Here is a 21,894-nt window from a genome sequence, read left to right on the forward strand (position 1 = left end):
AGATTATGAGCTATTCTCTCAGCCCACGCTCTGAGACAGGCAAGAGAAATAGTTACAGGGCATACGCGTCCTCTACACAAGACACTTCCAGACTAATATTGTGCTCTGTCTATACATATTTCTGGTTTAGACACAGAGATGTTAGAAAAGACATTGTCCCCGTTGACCCAATGTTACCAAGTGTCAAAGGTGATTTCATGTTGGCGAAAATTTATTGATTCAGACGGTGGCATCTTTGTGCCCTTAAGCTAATGTGAATAGAGCGAGCCATAAATATTATCTTTATTGCACAGTGTTAGCTTATTCTCCACACTGACAAGACAATTACTAACTTTCAGCAGAGCTCAGTAATTGCAGTCTTTGAAATTCGCTTGTCTCCTTTTTCCAGGGAGAGCAAGGTGGTGTGTTTCTGCTGTGTGGAAGCCAAAGCTATTTGGCTCACTATAACATTACAGCAGCAATCCCACTAAAATTCTTCATGTAAAGTTGATATGAAATCCCTCCATGTCTATAAAAATGACTACAGTTAATTACCTTTGTTGCTCTGTGAAAAACGACCTTAATTAATGTAAACTACTGCTGAGAATTTGTCACAAGGGACACTTTTCTTTCAGTGTCTTCCCTACATGCACATAGTCTGTTTAGGGAATAGGAATCGTACAGTTCATGTTTAATTTGATGACTGTTTGCAATTCCAACATTTATTTTTACTGATGAGACTGGTTGCTAGTTTAGGTGCTAAAGTGGTGTTAAACAGCTTTTCTGCAGTCAGCAATGCTGCTGTTGCACTGTAACAGGCATGCCATTTCAACATTGAACTGTTATTTTTGCAAAAGCTGCTTTAAAGATTAAATATGACCTATGGACATAGAGTAAACACATGTGCTGAACTGTTTTACAGGGCAGATTTCAGTCGAGGGATTCTCCAGGTATTTAGTTAGTGATGAGAATGGTGTACTACCACCTGAGAAACTGGACCAGAGTGAAGACATGACCTTCCCTCTTTCACACTACTTCATCAACTCATCTCATAACACATATCTCACAGGTATGTTCACAAAACAGGATTTCACTTCTATAGAATCTTAAATCCTTATTTCACACTTTTGTTAAATACATACACTCATACTCACACACACACACACACACACACACACACACACACACACACACACACACACAAACACACAAAAGGTTCCTTTAACTATAATACAATATTTCTAATATGAAATATTAGATTTGCAATGTTTGTTAGACATGAGTTCCAGACAAGCAAAACTGTAAACAAATCTATGTGCATTCATGTGGTTAAAAGGTATAGTCAAGAGGGTAGCTATTTTTAAATTATTAAGAAATCTTCTCAGAAACTTCTGCCATTTGTGGTACAATTTACCACAGTAATAGTTGAAAAAATCTGTCAGATAAAGTCAGAATACATAGTTTTACTAGACTAATACAATACAAAACATTTAATCTACTACGACCTTTTTGTGATGTTTACATTTTTGGGATTTGGCAGACACCCTTATCCAGAGCAACTTACAATTATCTCTAAACAGTTAAGGGTTAAGGGCCTTGCTCAGGGGCCCAGCAGTTGCAGCTGGGTGATACTAAGATTTGAATTCATGCCCTTCAGATCCAAAGTCCAAAATCTTAACCATGCTTCAGCTTCAGTCACAATTATCAGAAATATATAAGCTACCACTTCCCAGGAACATGACTTTAGACCACAGTAGGTTAAAGCTTGCATTTCAAATTATATAAATATTTTCTACAAATATTTTGTATTGCCAACCATTTCAGACTTTGCAGATTGGTTGTCCCAAATAATTTTCATAATTAAATCCTAATTCTCTAACAAAATGTAAATGGTTTGGGACAATATCACTAATGTTTGAGTAATCAGTTTGGTCACAGAACATGTGTGTTAAACAAAATAAAACCCAGTAGTACTGTCTTAATTAAGTCATAAGTACTGTCATACATAAACTCTATGTAGTCCTTCCATTTTTCTGTTGTTTTTTTCTTCATGTCATTATCAACTCTGAATGGAGTGTGTGTGTGTGTACGTGTGTGTATTTTCCAGCGGGGCAGCTAGCAGGAAACTCCTCAGTGGAGATGTATAGGCAGGTGCTGCTGTCTGGCTGTCGCTGTGTGGAACTGGACTGCTGGAAAGGCCGTACCGCTGAAGAAGAGCCTGTTATCACACATGGCTTCACCATGACCTCTGAGATCTCCTTTAAGGTAATACACACTGTAGAAACCATAAACTTTGCACTGTCACTTAGTTTCATCTTAAACTGATCAAGATGCAAGTTTTCTATTGGTTTTACCCCAGAGTGTCTTTAGCTCAGTGGTGTCCTATTAACTTAATTCCTTTCTTAATGTAATTGCAATGTTGAATGAGTTCATCACCCGGAAATTAACTGCATTTGGATAGCGGAACTTAAGTGTGTTAGATTTTTATCTCTTAGCTTGTGATTATATTCTCCCTTCTAAAACCTATTCATATTCAATCTATTCTCTTTCAGGAAGTAATTGAGGCCATTGCTGAATGTGCTTTTAAAACGTCTCCTTTCCCCATCATCCTGTCTTTTGAGAATCATGTGGACTCGTGAGTGAAAGCTCCACACTACCTTGCATGTGACAAGCCTCTCTTACCTTTGGCCTTGGAGTGCCAATGTTCTGCACACACAGAGCTGAGTGCAACTATGGCAACAAGGAGTAGAATGATTATAGCATAGTCTGTAATGCACAATTTGTTTTCACTTGTCCCTCCTGAAATGCCACATGCTGTTGCTGCTCCTTTTTTTGCTGTATGCAAGAAAATGTAGCTGATTTAAACATTTATGTAAAGTATCACAATTTGTAAATGCCTCTGACATTGCTTGGCTGATTTAATACAAAAAAAAAATGTAATCATATATATATATATATTTTGTGTTGTATTGTGTTTATAATTACAGTCCGAAACAACAAGCCAAGATGGCAGAATATTGCAGATCGATTTTTGGAGATGCCCTTTTAACTGAGCCTCTTGAGAAATATCCAGTATGTAACTGGCGTTATGATCCTTCTCACACCAGTACAGTAGTACACAAAGTCTACAATAAGGCTAAAGCATGTAGGAAAATGTTTGGTTTTGTGTCTGTTTAGCTTGAGTCAGGGGTTCCACTGCCCAGTCCACAGGAACTCATTGGAAAGATCCTTATCAAGAACAAAAAGTCTCACCCCAAACCACCTGACGGGAGCACAAAGAAGAAGCTGTCAGAGCAAGCTTCAAACACCAACAGTGACTCCTCTAGTGTGTTTGAGCCATCTTCACCCAGCGCTGGACCTGCAGGTAAATATGATATTTTATTTTATTGATTTTTTTGTTAAAAGTATTTTGATGATGCAAAAGAATGCTGAAGACTGATCTAAGAAGTGACTTTTAAAGCACAAAAATGTGTCCATGTTTGTTATCCTTACAGTGCCATCTGGTGGGTTGTAATGTATATAGCTATTTTATGCTAATGAAATATTATTGCTTTCATAGCTAAGGTTGCAAGGTATGCTAATGCAATGCTACCAGATGTGTATGCAATTAACCATTGGTGGCTTTATTTCATCTTTAGGAGGAACACATTGTTCATGGGATGTAACTTGCATTTTGACAGAAATGCATAAAAAAAACAACCTGACAGTAGGCAAGTGTTTACATAGGCTCGGTATATGATGTAATATGCTTAGGTACAGCTCAGCATCACATTACAGACATAATAAGGTGTTATAATGCAATTATACACAGTAGTAAGGCAACCAAAGTAAAAATGTTGCATGCGTGAAGGTGCATGAATTAAAATCTGAGATTTTTGGCATGGTTTCCATTTGATAATCAATTCAATACACAGTTCTATTAACACTACAGTAGCTTCAGTCACATTCATTAGAATGAAGATATGATTTCCAACCACTGACTGTATGAATGTTTATGAATATATCTGACTTCATTAGATTTTTTTAACTGCATTTAGCCAAGAGAGTAGTGCCTCTTTCCCTATTCCATTTACTGAAGTTGCATCTAAGTATGATGCATATTAACGTTCAGACATGATGATTGCAGATAGGCACCCACAGAAGTATAACTCAGGGCTTTTTATTTAAGTCAATAATGTTTTACTGTTCTAAAACCCTGGTGTTCGTTAGCTCCCGCAGAGGTAGAAGCAGATGATGATGAAGAAGATGATGATGACGATGATGACTGTAAGAAGTCCATGGATGAGGTAAGTAGACTTAGTTATCACATTTATAGCAAGTCTGGAGAATTGGCAGCTAATTTGTTTGTGTATGGATTCTTCACAGGGCACAGCAGGATCTGAGGCTTTTGCGACTGAAGAAATGTCCACTCTAGTTAATTACATCCAACCCACTAAGTTCCACTCCTTTGAGACTTCCAAAAGTGAGCAGAATTACTTGTCATGTTGGACTCATTCATTTGGCCTAATCCAGTGTATTTGATGTATTTTCCATCACTGTGTTTTCAGAAGTCTCCCGTAGTTATCAGATGTCATCATTTGTGGAGACAAAGGCCCTGGAGCAGCTAACCAAGACTCCTGTGGAGTTTGTGGAGTATCTTTTCTATTCGATAAATTCTGCAATGAAAAGTTACAGTATAAATTATACATAAATATTACAGTATAAATAACCTACTATTGAGGTGTTTGTAGCTGTTAAAAGAATGTCTATATATTCTTAACTGGATTCTAAGATACAACAAGCTTCAGCTAAGCAGAATTTATCCCAAGGGCACTCGAGTCGATTCCTCCAACTACATGCCACAAGTGTTTTGGAATGCAGGCTGCCAGCTGGTGGCACTAAACTTTCAGACAATAGGTAAAAACAGTCTATGGTTCACGTCATCCTATATGGACATCTTTACATTTGTTTTTCTGGGAGGGGGTCGAGGTGGCAACAGGCTTCCAGATGTCTGGATGTCCTATTCCCAGCCACAGATTCCAGTGGTCCCAATAGGTTCCCAAGCTAATTGTTAAATATAGTCTCTCACACAGGTATAGCCCTTTCTCTGACTTTTAATATTCTTATTAGGTGCCCAAAGCACATTATCTGGCTCTTGTTAATTTGGAAAAGCAGCACTATTTCTTTGAGGCTATCTTGCATTGCTGGCCATGACATTGCTCGTTAGCCACCGCTCACAAGATAGAAACATGGAGTGATTGGAAAATTAAATTGCGTAAATTCCAAGCTTCTCCTTATCACCACAACCAATACAACGATTGTGAAATTGCTGACCTAATCCATTTGACAGGTTTACACTGACCCGACTTTCTATTGCTTGTAAAAAAGATCTTGTCCACCCATTTCTGGGATAGACTAGGAGTTATTGATTACAATCCCTACTGCTTTGCACTCAGCAAAATTCAAGTGAGTTTACTTCTGATGTTTGTAGGATACCAACATCAATACCAGGGATAATACTTTTATTCCCGGACACTAAACCCTTTTCAAACCTTGGCTGTGTTTTAACATTTTGTCACTATAAACTACAAATAGGAATAAAGAGAAGATATACCTTTGAAAAAGCATTACACCCAAATTAACTGGTATCTACTTAATTCAAAGAACGCAAATACCACTATCACTGTGCTCATACAAGACCAGACTGCATGAAACAGGGATCCAAACATTTCCCACGACAAATTGTGGCACATGATCGTAGTCCTTTGCCAAATTGGCTGAAAAACATGCAGACTGGTTAAGCATACTCCACACTCCCTCAAAAATGTGCAAAGACCACAGTGATGAGCTGATCCACTATTCCAAAATAAAATGGTCAGTGCTCCCCCATTATTGCTCAAAGAGCTTGAATCAGGAACGATTTCTGTGATTAATGTGAAAATCTCCTTCTTCAGTTTAATAGCTTCCCTCATTACTGTCTACTTGTATATTCTAGGATTACCATTCAGTCACTGACAGCCTCCTGGCCACAGCTTCTTGAAGTTGCCTCTAAAATTGTGGACTTGCACATGGTCAATTTAGAGTCGCTCTTCTTGACTGTATGTGCTTCATCCTTTTTTGAAGCGAGAGTTTATTTTGTCTGTCACAGAAGCTTTAGTTAGAGATTTACAAACAACCATGAAGGCCCTTTGAGACAAATTCACCACCAAATTCTGATCAGTTCTATAGACAGTCTCCTGTTCTAAAACGCCCCATGCCTGGCTCCTCAGATAGGGTCCAGTAATCAAAAACCGTTAAACCGTTCCTAATAGAATTCCCAATAAAAGTTCCCAGTAAGTAGCTTTAAGGTTAGAGTGTTGGCTGTGAAAGAAGAGGGGGCAAGTTGAACTAGCAGGAATTATGATAGTTCTGGTTTGTGTGTGTGTGTGTGTGTGTGTGTGTGTGTGTGTGTGTGTGTGTGTGACTGAGAGAGTGAGAATTCAGCAGAGTGAAACTGGTTGTGTTTGTGAGACGGAAATGCTAAAAAAAACCAACCCTATAAATTCCTAGAATAATAATAATAAAACAAAGATGAAAGCAGCCATGGATGGAGAAGTTACTGCTAGAGGAGCAGGTGGATGCTGCAATACCTGGATCATCCGTCATTTCTCAGCCTGCTCCTGAACAATGGCTTTAAAACACTGCTGTTGGTCATGATGCAGTTTGAGGGGAGCCTGATATGGCATTTGGTGGAGGCTAGCAAGGGATTTAACTATCTTTTAGAGCAGGAAGGTTTCCATGGCAGCATCTTGTATCTCCTACTGGGTTTGTGCATCACTATAGAATACGGTGTATGTGGGTAGGAGAACTTGGAAGATTAGCAACCTTTTTTATGGAGCTTTATGATTTCCTTTTCCTCCTTTTATTTCTCTATAATTGCTTTTCAGCAATTCTATTGTTTGTAAAAACAGTTCAGCTCAGCTTAGCTGTTATTCTATTGAGTTCTCTTAAAAAGACAAAGGAAACACATAAGTAAATTCACCTAAATAACACACAGTTGAGAATCATCACATCACCTGCCAGTTCGCTTCTAAAGCTGCTAATGCTTTACCATGCCCGTGTTGCCACAGCCCCTTCACCTAAACAATTCATTGTTGTTGAAAGGTTTTAAATATGTCTTCATGAATGTCCTGTGTGTGTTCTTTTGCTTACCTAGATCTGTCCATGCAGCTGAACTTGGGCATGTATGAGTATAATGGGAAGAGTGGCTACAGGCTTAAACCCGAGTTCATGAGGCGACCAGATAAGCATTTTGACCCCTTCACAGAAAGCACTGTGGATGGTATTGTAGCCAATACTTTATCAATAAAGGTTAGTGTTATGTGGACTAATTTTACATTTCAAAAGAAACATTTGTGACTGTTGTTTAGTACAAATGAAGACCCTTTGTGAATTTTATAAAATTAACAATTGAAAGATTATTAGATTGCTTAGAAAGGTAGATTTCTGGGTTTTGACAAAAGCAAAGCTTTTTTAGTGTCTTCTTGATACTGATACTGATACTGAGGCTTAAGTCTCAGATCATGACATCATCACAAGCTAGGGGATACTGTGTCCTTTCAGAAGTCGGAGTTGATTGACAATCTGTCAACATACATTGCCAACACTCGATTAGTAATTCTAATATTACCTACATGCTGAGAGATCAGCAAAATATGTATATGCCTTATTATTGGTTCTGGCTCTGAATTCCTATTTTAATAAATGTTTCCTATTTGCTTTTATTTTTTAATTAGTTTTTGTCTGTTTTTATTGTTTCACACAGTAGCTTAACTTCGTTTTGAGGAATGGGTAGAAGAATTATTAAATCAAGTACAAAAACAAACAAACATGCTTTTTAATTAATTCTATTATTGCCCTATGACTGCTAATTCTTAAGCAAGTGTTTTTGTGTCATAAGCGACCGACTATATAATGTGAAAATGTCAGTATTTGGAATATTATCCAAGATATATAATATAACATGAGACAAAGACCTAAGAAACATGTTCTGCACATGCGTACTGAATTTTTGAAGGTCCTAGTTACATGTTCATACATACAGTATTTAATGTAACAAGGTAACAGATAAAGTTACAGGATTGTGTATGTATTGTATTATATTATTATAAATATATATTGAATAAATGCAACTTTTACTGTCTTGCCCAATCAGATCATATCAGGACAGTTCCTTACCGATAAGAAGGTGGGGGTGTATGTGGAGATTGACATGTTTGGCCTCCCGGTTGACACAAGACGGAAAGCATTTAAGACAAAGACATCGCAGAACAATGCGATCAATCCTGTGTGGGATGAAGAGCCGATTGTTTTTAAAAAGGTAGTTTCAACATTTATAAAGGCCAAGCAACTTTAAGTAAACCATTAGACCAATGTTTTCTTTGTTTTTTTTTTACAGGTGGTTCTGCCTACTCTTGCCTCAATTAGAATAGCTGTATTTGAGGAGGGTGGAAAGTTCATAGGTCATCGAATAATTCCAGTATCGGCCATTCGTCCAGGTCTGGTTTTGCCGCTAAACTGGATTTATGGTTCAATGCAATTATATTTTAAAACTGTTTTTACACAAGTTTTTTTATTGTTATAGGTTACCGGTATATTGGACTGAGAAATGAGAAAAACCAGCCTCTCAATCTTCCTGCTCTATTTGTGTATATTGAAGTGAAAGATTATGTGCCAGACACCTTTGCAGGTATGTAGAGTAGTATCAAATTAGCACATCATAATTACCTGCCCTCTTTCTTCCCCTATTGTGCAAATGTGAAATTCCACCATAATCACAGTGTCTCGGGTTTAAGCAATGCAGCCCTGAGCTAAATGTGTGATACAAAAGCTGTGAAATGCCGAGACTAGCGGGACTTGTGCTTCCTGTTCGGCACATGTGACTTTTCTTCAGATGTTTAATGCTATTGGGGCGTACAAGTACAATTGGGTCTAGCCTTTTCAAAAGCATTTATCGCTCTTGTTTCGAGGAGCGCTCTGTGCCCCTCAGAAGTCGCCAGTGACGTCAGCTCCGAGGCAGATTACATTCTTGAGACAGCAGAAAAAAAAAATTGTGATGCCATTGTGGATGCAAATAATGATGAATTGAGAGTTGGGATGAAATTTGCCATGCTTGTGATGACTGACTGTGCGTTTCTTATTGGAACAGATGTCATAGAGGCCCTGTCTAACCCCATTAGATACGTCAACTTAATGGAGCAGAGATCCAAGCAGCTGGCTGCACTGACATTAGAAGAAGGGGAGGAGGAGAAAGATGCCAAAGAGGTGGGGTCTCTGTATAACTGAACCTTGTTACACCCAGATTTACATAGTTCACTGCAGGTTCACTCAGTGCTCATGTGGTTTAACAAAATATCAAGGGGAATTAAAGCTCTTAATTTACTGCTTTTTTTATATTTTTTTAATTATTTAATGTCAGAACTGTAATGCAAACTATTATAAAAAAGGGAAGAGTGGGCCAAAATAATACTTATAATACTTTCTGGTAAATTAAACAACCTTAGCAAGGCAAAAATGCACAATTTATCTTTGACCTATGTGTTTACATTTACAGTCAGGGTGTAATATGTGCCCACTCAGTTTAGTGGTCAGTGATTGTAACAAAATGGCATTATGTTTGTAAATTACATTACTTACAAATAATGACATTGTTTTTCCCAAGTTTATTCCTAATTGATCATCTGCAAAAACCCCACCCAATATTTCTCCAGTGACATACAACAGCTTCCTTGTGACGAGTGTGAAAGTTAACACATGCTTCCTCTGAGATATGGCAAGCCATATGCCAACCACAACTTTCAGAACTGCAACTCATGTTCATGTTACAGGGCAGAATAACGCACTTGTGAATTTATCCACATACAGAAGCACACTCTTTTGCTTATATAAGCTTACAAAAATATCTATGATGCCTATTATTGCTATGATTGAAATGGGGAAGAATGTATCTCATATCTTCCTCTTAGACAGCACAACCTTTTGGGCTTCCTGACCCATGGATGACTGAGGTATCATGAGGATTTTAACTTTCACGTCCATGGGTGGACACTTTTTTGACACCTCACCACACACACACACACACACACACACACACACACACACACACAAGATAAATAATTTTTACTTGTTTATATTAATGAAACTTTATTATGTAAAATGTTTTTCTGATTGACAGTATTGCAATGCATTGTTAAAAAAAAACCAAGGGCCAAAGTCTTTATATATGTTTTCAGCATGAGTCATCTTTGTCAACTCTTGTTTGTTAGGCTGAGTCAGGTGTTGAGCAGGCTTCAGAGGCAAAGAGTGAGCCTAAGCCTGCACCTGTGGAGAACGGCCTGAGTCACGCTCTGAGTGCGACGCCGAAACCAGCGTCACAGCTCAATACACAGCCTCAGTCCACAGGTAACAGCACCAAATGCAGTACTGTCACATCTTCAAACAACTGAAAGCGGGATGGCATTTTCAGTTTCCAAATTACATGGATATTAGGAGAGTGAAAATAATCTGTTTGCATATTCACAAACATGATCTGTACAGTTGTTTGTCTGTTTCAGGCACAGCTAAGTCTGCAGCGAAGGCTGAAGATCTTATACACAGTGTCCTCACTGGTCAGTTACACACCACAATGGCTTTCAAATGTCATGCTATTCCTTATTACATCCACTGTTCAGGAAAATTACTTAATTACAAGGAATTTTGCCTGAACCCCTATAAAATCTTTGCTTTTCATTAAATAGATTTAGATTTACCTTATTTTTTACCTGACTAATAAATAATCTACATACCGTATTTTTCGGACTATAAGGCGCTACTTTTTTCCCACGTTTTGAACCCCGCGTCTTAAACAACGAAGCAGCTTATTTATGGATTTTTCCTGGGTTTTTCTCGGATTCACAAACTTCAAGCCAAAAAACTGAACCCCATAACATTAGACCAATTAAATTTCTGAACGGAAACGAAAAAACGCACCTCACCCCACGCACACACCTCACCATTCCAGCACGACGATGACAAAAGATAAACTCCCCAGAGAAATACAGTGGTACCTTGACCTACGAGTTTAATTCGTTCCGTGGACAAGCTCGTATCTCTATTTGCTCGCACATCAAATCAGTTTTCCATATTGAAAATACTTAAAATGGCATTAATCCGTTCCAACCCTCAAAATGAAACCCCCGTTTTTATGTTTCATGTTATTAAATTGGAAAATACATTTCTAAATATCAAATCTTGTATAAAAACATAATAGAAAGAGTATGTAAAGATATAATAAGGTTTTATTCAGTGTATTTTCCTTGGAGATGAGATGACTTGAACTAACGAAAACGCTGGTGGGGTGTGTGTGTGTGTGTGTGTGTGTGTGTGTGTGTGTGTGTGTATGTGTGTGGAGGGGGGTAGAGGCGATAGGCGGAGGAAAAACTCGTTTTTTACTATCACTCCTGTACACTATGTATCCCTAAACTTTAAAATTGTAACTTTTTCTTCTTTGCTTATCTTAATTTTCGTCACAATTCTCGCTTTCTGGATTCGCTTCGCCATCTAGAAGCGGCGTCTCGAGCTCGTACCTCAATTTTTTGCTTGCGTAACAAAGCAAAAAAATCGACCGAGTGACCGCTTGTACCTCGGAAAACTCGTACATTAATGCACTTGTAGGTCAAGGTACCACTGTAGTTGTGAAAGGAAAGAGGGAGACAGTGAACAATGACTTACTTGGTCGGCTACTGTTTAGATACAAGCCGTTGTAGCGTTGAGTCTGGGTGAAGCGAGAGCTCACTAAAACTCCAGTTGCAACACAAATCATATAAGCACAGAGAGGTTTCCAAAACTCGTGCTTTTTTATTTTTCTTGGCAACAGCGTTATGGGTTAGTCAAAGAAACTTAGAAATGAGCATCAGAAAATAATAAGGACATAATCCTCAGTCTCACACGCACACACACGCAGTAATAGCGGAAGAATGCAGTGACATGCTTTTCCCAAAATACCAGTATGCTCCTAATAGAAGCGCAACATATTTCATTTACTGTCTTTCTTTAAAGCCTGTGTAAAGTTCATTAGTTTCAGTGTAGACAACTGATGTTATTTATGTTAAAAATAAAAATATTTGTAAAATTCAGTGGGTGCGGCTTATATAAGGGTGCGCTTTATAGTCCGGAAATTACGGTAGTCATACAAAATCAGTTTGATAGATGTTTCCTACACTTCTTTAAATTTGAATTGAATTAAACATTTCCCATCGTAGAGATGGAAGCTCACACATTAGAGGAGCTAAAGCAACAGAAGGTGTTTGTCCGGGAGCAGAGAAGACATTACAAAGAAATGAAGGAGCTGGTGAAGAAGCATCACAAAAAAACCACAGAACTGATCAAGGAGCATACAGCCAAGTACAACGAGTTCCAGCATGACTACCTCCGCAGACGAGCTGTGCTGCAAAAATCTGCAAAACGAGATGGTAAGAAGAGGTAGGTCTCCATTCTCTGCTTAAGATTCCTTCTCAAAAATGCAAATATGTATACTGTAGCTTGAAGATGGATGAACAGATTTGAGCTCTGCTTCTCAGGTGTCTGTCTTCCAGTCCGGAGCACGGAGCCTCGTTTTTTGAGCAAGAGCTAGCAACTCTGGACCAGGAGAGTGGGCAGAAACTGTCTGAGCTTAAACAGCAGCAGCAGCAGCAGCTCCTGAACCTCCGTCAGGAACAGTACTACAGTGAAAAGTACCTGAAAAAAGAACACATCAAGCAGGTACAGTGATGCGCTAATATCTTCTACAGGCAAAACAATTCAAAATCAGGATCTTTATTGATACACAACATACTTTGGTAAAATCTCTTTTATAAAGTATAAATAGATGTATATATGGAAACACCTTCTAAAATCTGAACGTAAAATGTACTATGTTCTATCGTACCTATTGAACAGCTAATGGAGAAACTAACCCTGCTTACTGAGGAGAGTCAAAGCAGCCAAATGAAGAAACTAAAAGACTTGTGTGAAAAGTAAGCTTGATGTGAATAAAACATTAAAAAGCACTGCCTCTCATTTAGTCCCAGCACAGGACTTACTGTTGTCTTAATGTTTACAGAGAAAAGAAAGAACTGAAAAAGAGAATGGACAAGAAAAGGCAGGAGAAGCTGAATGAAGCCAAATCAAAAGAGAAACACTTGACAGAGGAGTAAGTAGTAAGAAGAGGAGTTTGTTTTCTTTTGTCGAATCTCAAAAAAAAAACAAAATGCTAAATTTTGGATTACATATGAGGTAATTTTAGTAAGGCAGATAGTGTCCTGTAGGTGGCAGTGAAAGTCCATATTTGTTAATATCAGTTAAAAGCTGACACATTTTCTGTATAAACAGAATTCAATCTAAATTGCTAATTTTTTTTATAAAATGTCTATACTTATAGGGAAAAGTTGGAGATCAACAGGTCGTATGTTAATGAAGTGGTACAACATATTAAAAGGGTAAGAAATATTATTTCACACAGAGGTGGCTGAGTTCATAGGCAAAAAAAACAGCTGTCATGCCCTCAACCTGATTTGTTTTTGTGGTTTATATTCTTTGGACAGCTGGAAGACGCTCAAACCAAACGACATGAAAAGCTTGCAGAGAACCATAAGAACATTCTTCAACAAATAATTGAAGAAAAACCAAAGGTATGCACATCATTTTTGAAACTATATGTTATAAGGTGTGGTTGTTGAAGCACTTTTTAAAGTTGTCATATTTGGCAAAACAAAATTACTGCTCAGAGAAGAAAACCTCTGGCTTTTATGACACTTTTTGAAAACATAGCTGTAAATAAGTGATGTGGGTAAAAAACCTCAGACCTGAGACCTCAGAAATTGCCCTATTTTGTACTAGCATGAAAGACTTGATTGTGCTTGTGTAATGTATTATTATGTGTGTGTATGTGTTTGTGTGTGTTTAATTTTTAGTGGTTTTTAGCCTTCACAACAGCTAGCTTCAGCAAACATCCACCAAAATCACTGATTTTGACATCCACCAGAATCACTGAAGCAATATTACTTTCATAACTATTGAAGAAATCATTGTATGATGAAGGTTAGCATCTGGGATTCATATACAGTACAGTATATTATATATACAGTACAGACCAAAAGTTTATATATATTATATATACAGTACAGACCAAAAGTTTGGACACACCTTCTCATTCAAAGAGTTTTCTTTATTTTCATGACTATGAAAATTGTAGAGTCACACTGAAGGCATCAAAACTATGAATTAACACATGTGGAATTATATACATAACAAAAAAGTGAACTGAAAATATGTCATATTGTAGGTTCTTCAAAGTAGGCATCAAGAGAATGCCAAGAGTGTGCAAATCAGTAATCTAAGCAAAAGGTGGCTAATTTGAGAGAGAGAGAGAGAGAGAGAGAGAGAGAGAGAGAGAGAGAGATAGATAGATAGATAGATAGATAGATAGATAGATAGATAGATAGATAGATAGATAGATAGATAGATAGATAGGCATTTCACATATGGAGGGTGAATAACATTTTTACTAAAGCAAGTTCCAAACCTGTACACTACAACTGCATCTGTGCCACCTACATCATCTGTTGCAGTTCCGAATCAATTTTTGTCTAATAACATGACAAAAACATTAAGAATTTAAATTAAATACAACCTACACACCAATATTTTAGGAGTTCAGTACTTTTGTATTTTGTATTCTGTGGATGTACCTCTTTCCCCCCAGGGTCCTGTAGGCCTCAGGGCACCTACAAGCACATCTGCTCCCAGTGCTGCTCTCACCAAATGATGCCATTAAGAATGAACAAATTGCTTTGCCTTTGAAAAGTAGCTCAAAAGTATCAGTATGCTGTATATATCAGGGTGTGCGATTTGTTAATTTGTAAAAATAAACATGGAAATGGAATTTGCTCAATGCAATAAATGTAAATGTAATTTTTTTATTGTAAAAAAAAAAAAAAACACAGTAAAACAAGGGTGCATTTTAATTAGAAATTATACACAGCTGTTATATTGACACATCGACATATCTATAATATCTTAAATACATCTTGTTGTACAACTTCCACCACTAGGTTTACCCTAAAGGCTGCAATTATGTAAAGAAAAACTGGTACAAGAGAATTGGCAAATGCAGTGCACTGCATTGACCTAATATTTAGGATCATAACAGCAAAAAAACACACACTGACCACTGTTTAACAAGTAATGCATGCTAGTTACAGCTAGTTAAATACACCTTACAGTGACATTATCCACCCAATGAAAATGGATTAGTCATTCGAATTGCAAGTCACTGATACCAAGCTGTCTCAAGCTGTCTGCATAGCATACATACATACATACATACATACATACATATTCATTGACCGGTAGATTGATGAACAGCAGGGTGTGTAGATACAGGGTATATGAGATAAATTACTGATGATAACCAACAGTCAATATTTACATTCCTAGAATCTGACTTCCTGAGAGGCAATGTTAGCTACAGAAATCGCTACTCTAACCTGGCATTAGTAGAGGAAACATCTAACAGGCAAATAAGCTAGCCTTGCTTTAACATTTTAAATAAAATTTTCATGATGTCTAAGAATACAATTTAGCCTATAATGCATAATTTTATACAAATGTTTGCATAATCCAACATGTTAAAACATTTTACTTAGGCCAGGCCAGGAGCACTCATCATGTTCCACACTGCAGTCTGGTGACTTATCTGTAATTATGTACAAATCCTCAATATTTTAATAGAAAAGAGGATGTCCAAGGATATTATTGGCAAAAGAAATTACTCATAAAGTCTTTTTTTTATCATTTTGAGTTGAATTCAGCATTATTGTCATCTAATGGGATTTTCAGGCTTTCTTTACATATTTATCTAGAGTCACTAATACTGGTCAGTACTGTAGTATACTAACATCTCTACACAGAATACAGTGTGCTATAGTATACTCTTAAAAAGTGTCTTATAAACCAAATGGTTCTTATATTTCTTTTTATATTTCTATGCCATTTTAACCAGACATCATTCATAATGTTAATTATTTCCGATGACTGATTTCCATAACACTTTGTAATGGTTTCATCTGGTAAACAGTTCACCCTCTCAAACGCTGATCCTATAAAAGGCTGTATTATCGACTTGACATGTTTATTGTGACCTTTTACAGACTGTAAAGTTTGTGATTAGGGTGTCAGCTTGGAAGCGATGATTTTGATTCATGCGTTATTGAGTAAATGTTAGGTCAGGTGTAAATGTTGTGGAAGGCCATTGGCATTTTCCATGGAAACTCTTTAACAGCATGTAGATATTGAGTTTGTAATGGATTTGATCTATGCGCAGCTTCAGAACGAACTGGATCAGGAGTATCAGGACAAGTTTCGTCGGCTGCCAGTGGAGATCCAGGAGTTTGTGCAGGAGACCACAAAGCGAAAGACTGACGGGAACGATCAAGAGTCCCTGCCTTCTTCTAGCACACTGGAGAAACTCAGCCATAAGGGAGCGCAGTCTGAGGACGATATGGAGGACGAGAAGAAAGACTAACAGAGTGACGCATTAAGAATTCCACTATGTTACAGGCACTCTTCCTAATTCATTTTGCCATCGATAAGTGTTTATTTATTTATTTATTTATTTATTTATTAAGTTTTGACATCTTTGTCACTAACACGTTCCAAAGAATGTCTGTGGGTGGAGGATAAAAGGGATAACAGGCAAGAAATCACTTAGAACAATTGAAACACATCAACCATTTGTTTATTATGTGTGCAATTTACTGAGTTCTCAAAATAGTACTAATTGGATTTTTTTTGAGTCAAATGCATTTTACATGATATTTAGTTTAGCTGTAGTTATGGTTAATGGTGTGTTGCACATGATTCACAATCCCTAGCATATGTCTATGGCCAGTAAATAATCATCTTGAATAATGTTTGTTTGTTTGTTTGTGTGTGTGTGTGTGTGTGTGTGTGTGTGTGTGTGTGTGTGTGTGCGTGTGCGTGTACGTGCGTGTGAGTGTGAGATATGGGCATGCAGGGGCAGGTACCATATACTGTAGCTTTAATTTAGCATTTTTTTTATAGTACCTGGAATTAATTTAAAATATTATTAATTATTAATATTTTGAATTTAATTATTTAATTATTAATATTATTGTAAGCACAGATGGCTTGCAATTAATAAAATGTTATATTTTTTCTTATTATTTGCTGCTGACATTGTTTTATTTTATTTTATCTAAGATTAATCTGCAGAAGAGTATAGAAGTAACCATTTTTCAGAAATGCATGAAAAGGTGCATCTGCAATCAGTTTGTGCATTTTGTAAATTCAACTGTATAACTTATTATGTGATGTAATTAGTGTTAAGACATTCTTTTTTTTGTTGTTGTCTTTTTACATATTTCACACAGATTTAACTGTTTTTTTCCCAATTATTTATTTTACTAAGAAGCCAATTTACGACCAATTATTGTTAATGCATTCCTTTTCTATTTCATTATATGCTAAATTATTATAGTGCTTTTTTTTTTTGCTAAATATATACAGTATTATATCAGATTTACCTATTTAGTAATGAGGTAATGAAGTCAAGATATTGATATCTTAATGCAGAAGGGGAGAACTATGGAAATGCACTTTGGAGATCATGAGGTATTTGTATTATTATGCAATCTTTTTACTAGAGGGAGATTCCTCTTTCAGTATGTTTCCATTTCCATCGGTTGACCATAGGATGTGAAGCATGGATTCAGTGATGCCAAGTGAAGTATTGTGATGATTTTGTTCCAAAATATGCTTCCCCATACTTCCTCTGTTGCTCTGATTAAAGCATGTCTGTCCTTTTCACTCTCTATTTATATAGGTTTGTTACATTAAGGTTAGAGCTAGGTTTTAATTTAAGTGGTGACTTAATTCTTACAATCATGTATGTGTGTTAATTATATCCATGCTCTGTATTTATTGCAATATATGACTGCTATGGACCACTACATTAAAGTGCCAAACAATTGCCTATTACAGACAGGTTCTAACATGAACCCTCAAACCCATTTTGATCTCTTGACTAACAGTTTAATTTCATAATGTATACAGTATGATGATCCAGTTTCATTTGTCATTCAGTTGTCATTAGATGCAATGCAATATGTTAAAAACTATGGCAAAAAACTCCATGGTTGTATTGCTGCATCTATAAATGCTATTAAACCAGTATTTAAATCTGATTTAAGTTATTGTCCATGTGTTTACACATAGGAACCATTTTATTGGATTACATCATATGATTTTTTTGTACACAATGACTCTGTGCTGTTGTTTTATTTTATTTGACCAAACTGTTTTTTTGTTTGTTTTTGTTTTTTTTTGCAATGTAAAATTACTTGAAATACTTTTATGACTGGACTAATTTTTGATCGTTTTGAAGTGATGTTCTGTGCCTTTGAATGTTCTCAGTGTTAGATGTGGAATGTAAAATGTTGATGTATAGAGCTCTTCTTTTTGTATAAACTGTGCACGCACTTTTTAAATGTTTATACTAAAGATTTACTTTAAAATTCTTTAAATGGCAAACTATTGACTGTGTGTTCTATTGAGTGCCACTTTAATTATTTCTAACATCAATTCCATTCAACAAACAGACATCATTTGGAAAGCAAATATTTACTAACATTTGATTTCATCGAACTGTATTATTGGTACTATAGTATCTGCATCTTTAAAAGATGAATAATGAATGTAAGTTGTGCTTGTGCTGTGCAATGGTTTTAATAAAACATTTTTGTGAAATGTGGAAGTTGCAGAGTACATAAGTGTCTAAATCACCAAGTAGTTGTGTTTAGTATACAATGAAGTATGAATCTATACTTATACAGTACACAATGAATAGCATATAATGAAGTATACAACTCAAATCCAAAGTGTGTGTGTGTGTGTGTGTGTGTGTGTGTGTGTGTGTGTGTGTGTGTGTGTGTGTGTGTGTGTGTGTGTGTGTCTACAACCATCTAATTGTAGTGTTCCAGCACCTAAAGTGGCCTCTGTGTTTCTCTTCAATATTTCAAAATATTTCCAACTAAGTAGCCATGAAATAGATATTAACTGTGTGTTAACATTTAAAATTTGTAGATTCTGTTGATCATAACACAATTTTATATCCATTCCTCAACTTGTATTTTGCCTAAATAACTACTACAATTAGGTGAATTATTAGTTTTCTTTTATTTAATATTTTATATAATTTCATTTTTTTTTATTAAAGAACAACATACTTTTTGTTCATCCAGTTATATTAAATGTGCCTTAAATTATTAGTTCCTGTTGTCACTTCCATTATAGCAGCTATAAACAGTCATTCCATCAGCAGCCTCTTTATTTTCTCTCAAGATAATAAGACAAATAAAACGATGAGAGTCGTCTGGGTTCTGAGTCTCGGAGCATTTTGGGTCACAACTTTGTTGTGTTGCACCTCTGATCATAGCAGATTTTAGTTATGAAGATGCTTCACAGAGGATCTTTGCCAAAAAAAAAATCCCATGTAAAGTCAGCATGCAGGAGGTTCTGCAGTGTCAAGATAACAGGGTTCTGTAAGTAGGTGACAAATTACCAATTTATATTAAAGTTGAACTGACCTCTCTATCATCCATCTCCTCTCACCTACTTTGAATATTTGGGGTTTTTTTTCTATGGGAGAGGTGGGTGGGGGTAAAAAGTAAAGAGTGAACCAAGTTAGTGTTCATTCATTCATCCATTCATTTGTTGATTCATTCGTTCATTCATTTGTTCATTCATTCATTCATCTTCAGTAACTGGTTTATCCAGGTCAATGTCATGGTAAATCCATGTCCTAGATTGTATCTCTATAATAATGTCATAATTGACATGCGTGACAGTAATATTGGAAATCAAAGAAAGATTCCAGCTATCATGATGGCTATCAAGTTGGAAATGTAAATGTCAACATATATGAACATGATTTAAGATATGAAAGTGCAACTTCGTTTTTCAGAGCAATTTCACAAAGATAGAAACCAGTAAAGATCTCTTCTGCTGTTCAACCCAGAGAACATGCATGCTCAGCTTATAAAAGGATCATATAAATAAAATCATTTGGCAAAAACAGTCATGATCATGAACCAGTTTGACAAATCATTTTTTTGTCTATTGTTATTTGAAGTTTGTTATTGGATCAAACTTGAGTAAACCCTAAGACACTTTAAATGATCAATGACCTGTTAATAACCCCCACTATCCATCCATGTGTTACCCTATAAGCAGGTGGTTTAATTAGTCTACACTACAATCATTCAGTATTTAAGTATTAAATTAAAACGTGTTGTCCAATAATGCTGGGCAAACTGCATAAATACGTAGCAACTGTGACGTTTGACAAAGGCATTACTCGTATTTTGAATAGCAGGGCTGCAGATTTGTGTATAATGGCCAGTAAGGTTCATTGGTTATTTTAGTCCAAATCATTCAAACATAACATTTATCCTTATAAATAAAATTGGGTCCTTATAATTTGCATCAGTGCGGTTTATTTCTGAGGGAAAACGTGATAAAAGATGGCTTTTGTTTTAACCATAATTCGATTTTTTTTTAACATGGTCGTCATCCTCCAGAGGGCGCCAACACCCTACTCCAAAATTGCTCGTGTCTCACATGGAGGTGCATGCGCAATATTTTCCTGATTCGAGCGCACGGTTGCTAAGGGATACGTGGCTGTATTGTAGCGCGCGGACATGCCACTGAGACATGTATTTGCTTTTGTTTCTTTGTGTGTGTGTGTGTGTGTGTGTGTGTGTGTGTGTGTGTGTGTGTGTGTTTTACATTTCATTATATTAAATTTAAAACCATATAATCATGTATTATATGTCCGGTTTGCTCTGTTCTGTACCATATGCACTTGCTGTATTTTAGCAGGTTCAGAAGGCTCGTTGGTGTTTAACAATCTGGGTTCATGCCCCACTGTATGACTTCAAACACCTGCCTCTACATGGCTCTGAAAAACAGTAGAGTAAAAGCGATGCTCAACACAAAGAAATCCCACATGCTTTATCTGGAGGTGATGACATTTTGGTTGGCCCTCAGGCATTTCTGCCTTCCTTATAGGATCATCTCATCCCTATCAAGATGGACCACAGTGGTGTCACACAAGCATGCAGAACAGACACTTTCTTTCACTATTTTCACAGAGCAGTCTTCACCTGCTGTCCCTCCTGGCAACTTATGTTTCAGGCCACTTCAATCTGTGAGCAGACCTTATCTCCAGGGATAACAGTCTGGTGACAGAATGGAGGCTCCACCCTTAGGGTGTAAAGCAGATATGGGATTGGTTTGGCAGATTGATCTCATCTCATACAGAGGAAACATGCACAGGAGCAGTGTAGACTTCCGATGTGTGGAAGAATTAAGAGATATGTTAAACTAAACTTTCTATAGGAGTGGGTGGGATTGGTCAGAGTTTGTGCTGGAGCAGGTGGAATTAGTCCTTAATTACTTATGTTTTTAAGGACTCTGGTAAAAGTACTGACTACATGTTTTAACTTAATTAAAAGTAAAGTATGAGCTTTGACATGTACTTAAGTAAAAGGTTGCCATAACTATTACTCAGGGCTGTTGTGAAAGCCCTAGACAAAATCTATATTGGCTGCCCCCCAGCTTTCTTCCTTTCTCCTGTCTGAATAAATAAAAAGCACTTGAAACAAATAATCTCAGTAAATGTTCTCAGTACCTTTTATATATTTTCCTAAACCTTTGTATTAATTAAACTAAAAAAAAAAAAAAAAGAAGAAAGAAAATTCTAATTTTGTTATCAAATGAATTTCTCAGGGCTGTACAACCACAATATAGAACACAAGCAGAGAATAGATGATGATGATCAGGTGATCAGGAATGTCTCTG

At 36.6% G+C, this 21,894-nt stretch overlaps 1 protein-coding gene across 1 annotated transcript in view; it reads left to right on the forward strand.

The window, feature by feature from the left end:
- LOC124389665 (1-phosphatidylinositol 4,5-bisphosphate phosphodiesterase beta-1) overlaps nucleotides 1–18,784 on the forward strand; it is a 45,798-nt gene extending 27,014 nt beyond the window's left edge. The window contains exons 10-32 of the mRNA XM_046855076.1: nucleotides 902–1,048; nucleotides 2,087–2,244; nucleotides 2,532–2,614; nucleotides 2,967–3,051; nucleotides 3,157–3,343; nucleotides 4,189–4,265; nucleotides 4,345–4,441; nucleotides 4,527–4,611; nucleotides 4,751–4,875; nucleotides 7,154–7,308; nucleotides 8,153–8,317; nucleotides 8,396–8,495; nucleotides 8,582–8,686; nucleotides 9,146–9,261; nucleotides 10,263–10,398; nucleotides 10,551–10,604; nucleotides 12,237–12,456; nucleotides 12,555–12,735; nucleotides 12,913–12,989; nucleotides 13,076–13,165; nucleotides 13,394–13,451; nucleotides 13,557–13,643; nucleotides 16,337–18,784. Of these exons, the coding sequence (XP_046711032.1) occupies nucleotides 902–1,048; nucleotides 2,087–2,244; nucleotides 2,532–2,614; nucleotides 2,967–3,051; nucleotides 3,157–3,343; nucleotides 4,189–4,265; nucleotides 4,345–4,441; nucleotides 4,527–4,611; nucleotides 4,751–4,875; nucleotides 7,154–7,308; nucleotides 8,153–8,317; nucleotides 8,396–8,495; nucleotides 8,582–8,686; nucleotides 9,146–9,261; nucleotides 10,263–10,398; nucleotides 10,551–10,604; nucleotides 12,237–12,456; nucleotides 12,555–12,735; nucleotides 12,913–12,989; nucleotides 13,076–13,165; nucleotides 13,394–13,451; nucleotides 13,557–13,643; nucleotides 16,337–16,537 (2,789 nt within the window). The 3' untranslated portion in view covers nucleotides 16,538–18,784. The remainder of the gene's footprint in view (nucleotides 1–901; nucleotides 1,049–2,086; nucleotides 2,245–2,531; nucleotides 2,615–2,966; nucleotides 3,052–3,156; nucleotides 3,344–4,188; nucleotides 4,266–4,344; nucleotides 4,442–4,526; nucleotides 4,612–4,750; nucleotides 4,876–7,153; nucleotides 7,309–8,152; nucleotides 8,318–8,395; nucleotides 8,496–8,581; nucleotides 8,687–9,145; nucleotides 9,262–10,262; nucleotides 10,399–10,550; nucleotides 10,605–12,236; nucleotides 12,457–12,554; nucleotides 12,736–12,912; nucleotides 12,990–13,075; nucleotides 13,166–13,393; nucleotides 13,452–13,556; nucleotides 13,644–16,336) is intronic.
- The last annotated feature ends 3,110 nt before the right edge of the window (nucleotides 18,785–21,894 follow it).

This window comes from Silurus meridionalis, chromosome 8, assembly GCF_014805685.1.
Source record: "Silurus meridionalis isolate SWU-2019-XX chromosome 8, ASM1480568v1, whole genome shotgun sequence".
Lineage (NCBI taxonomy): Eukaryota > Metazoa > Chordata > Actinopteri > Siluriformes > Siluridae > Silurus > Silurus meridionalis.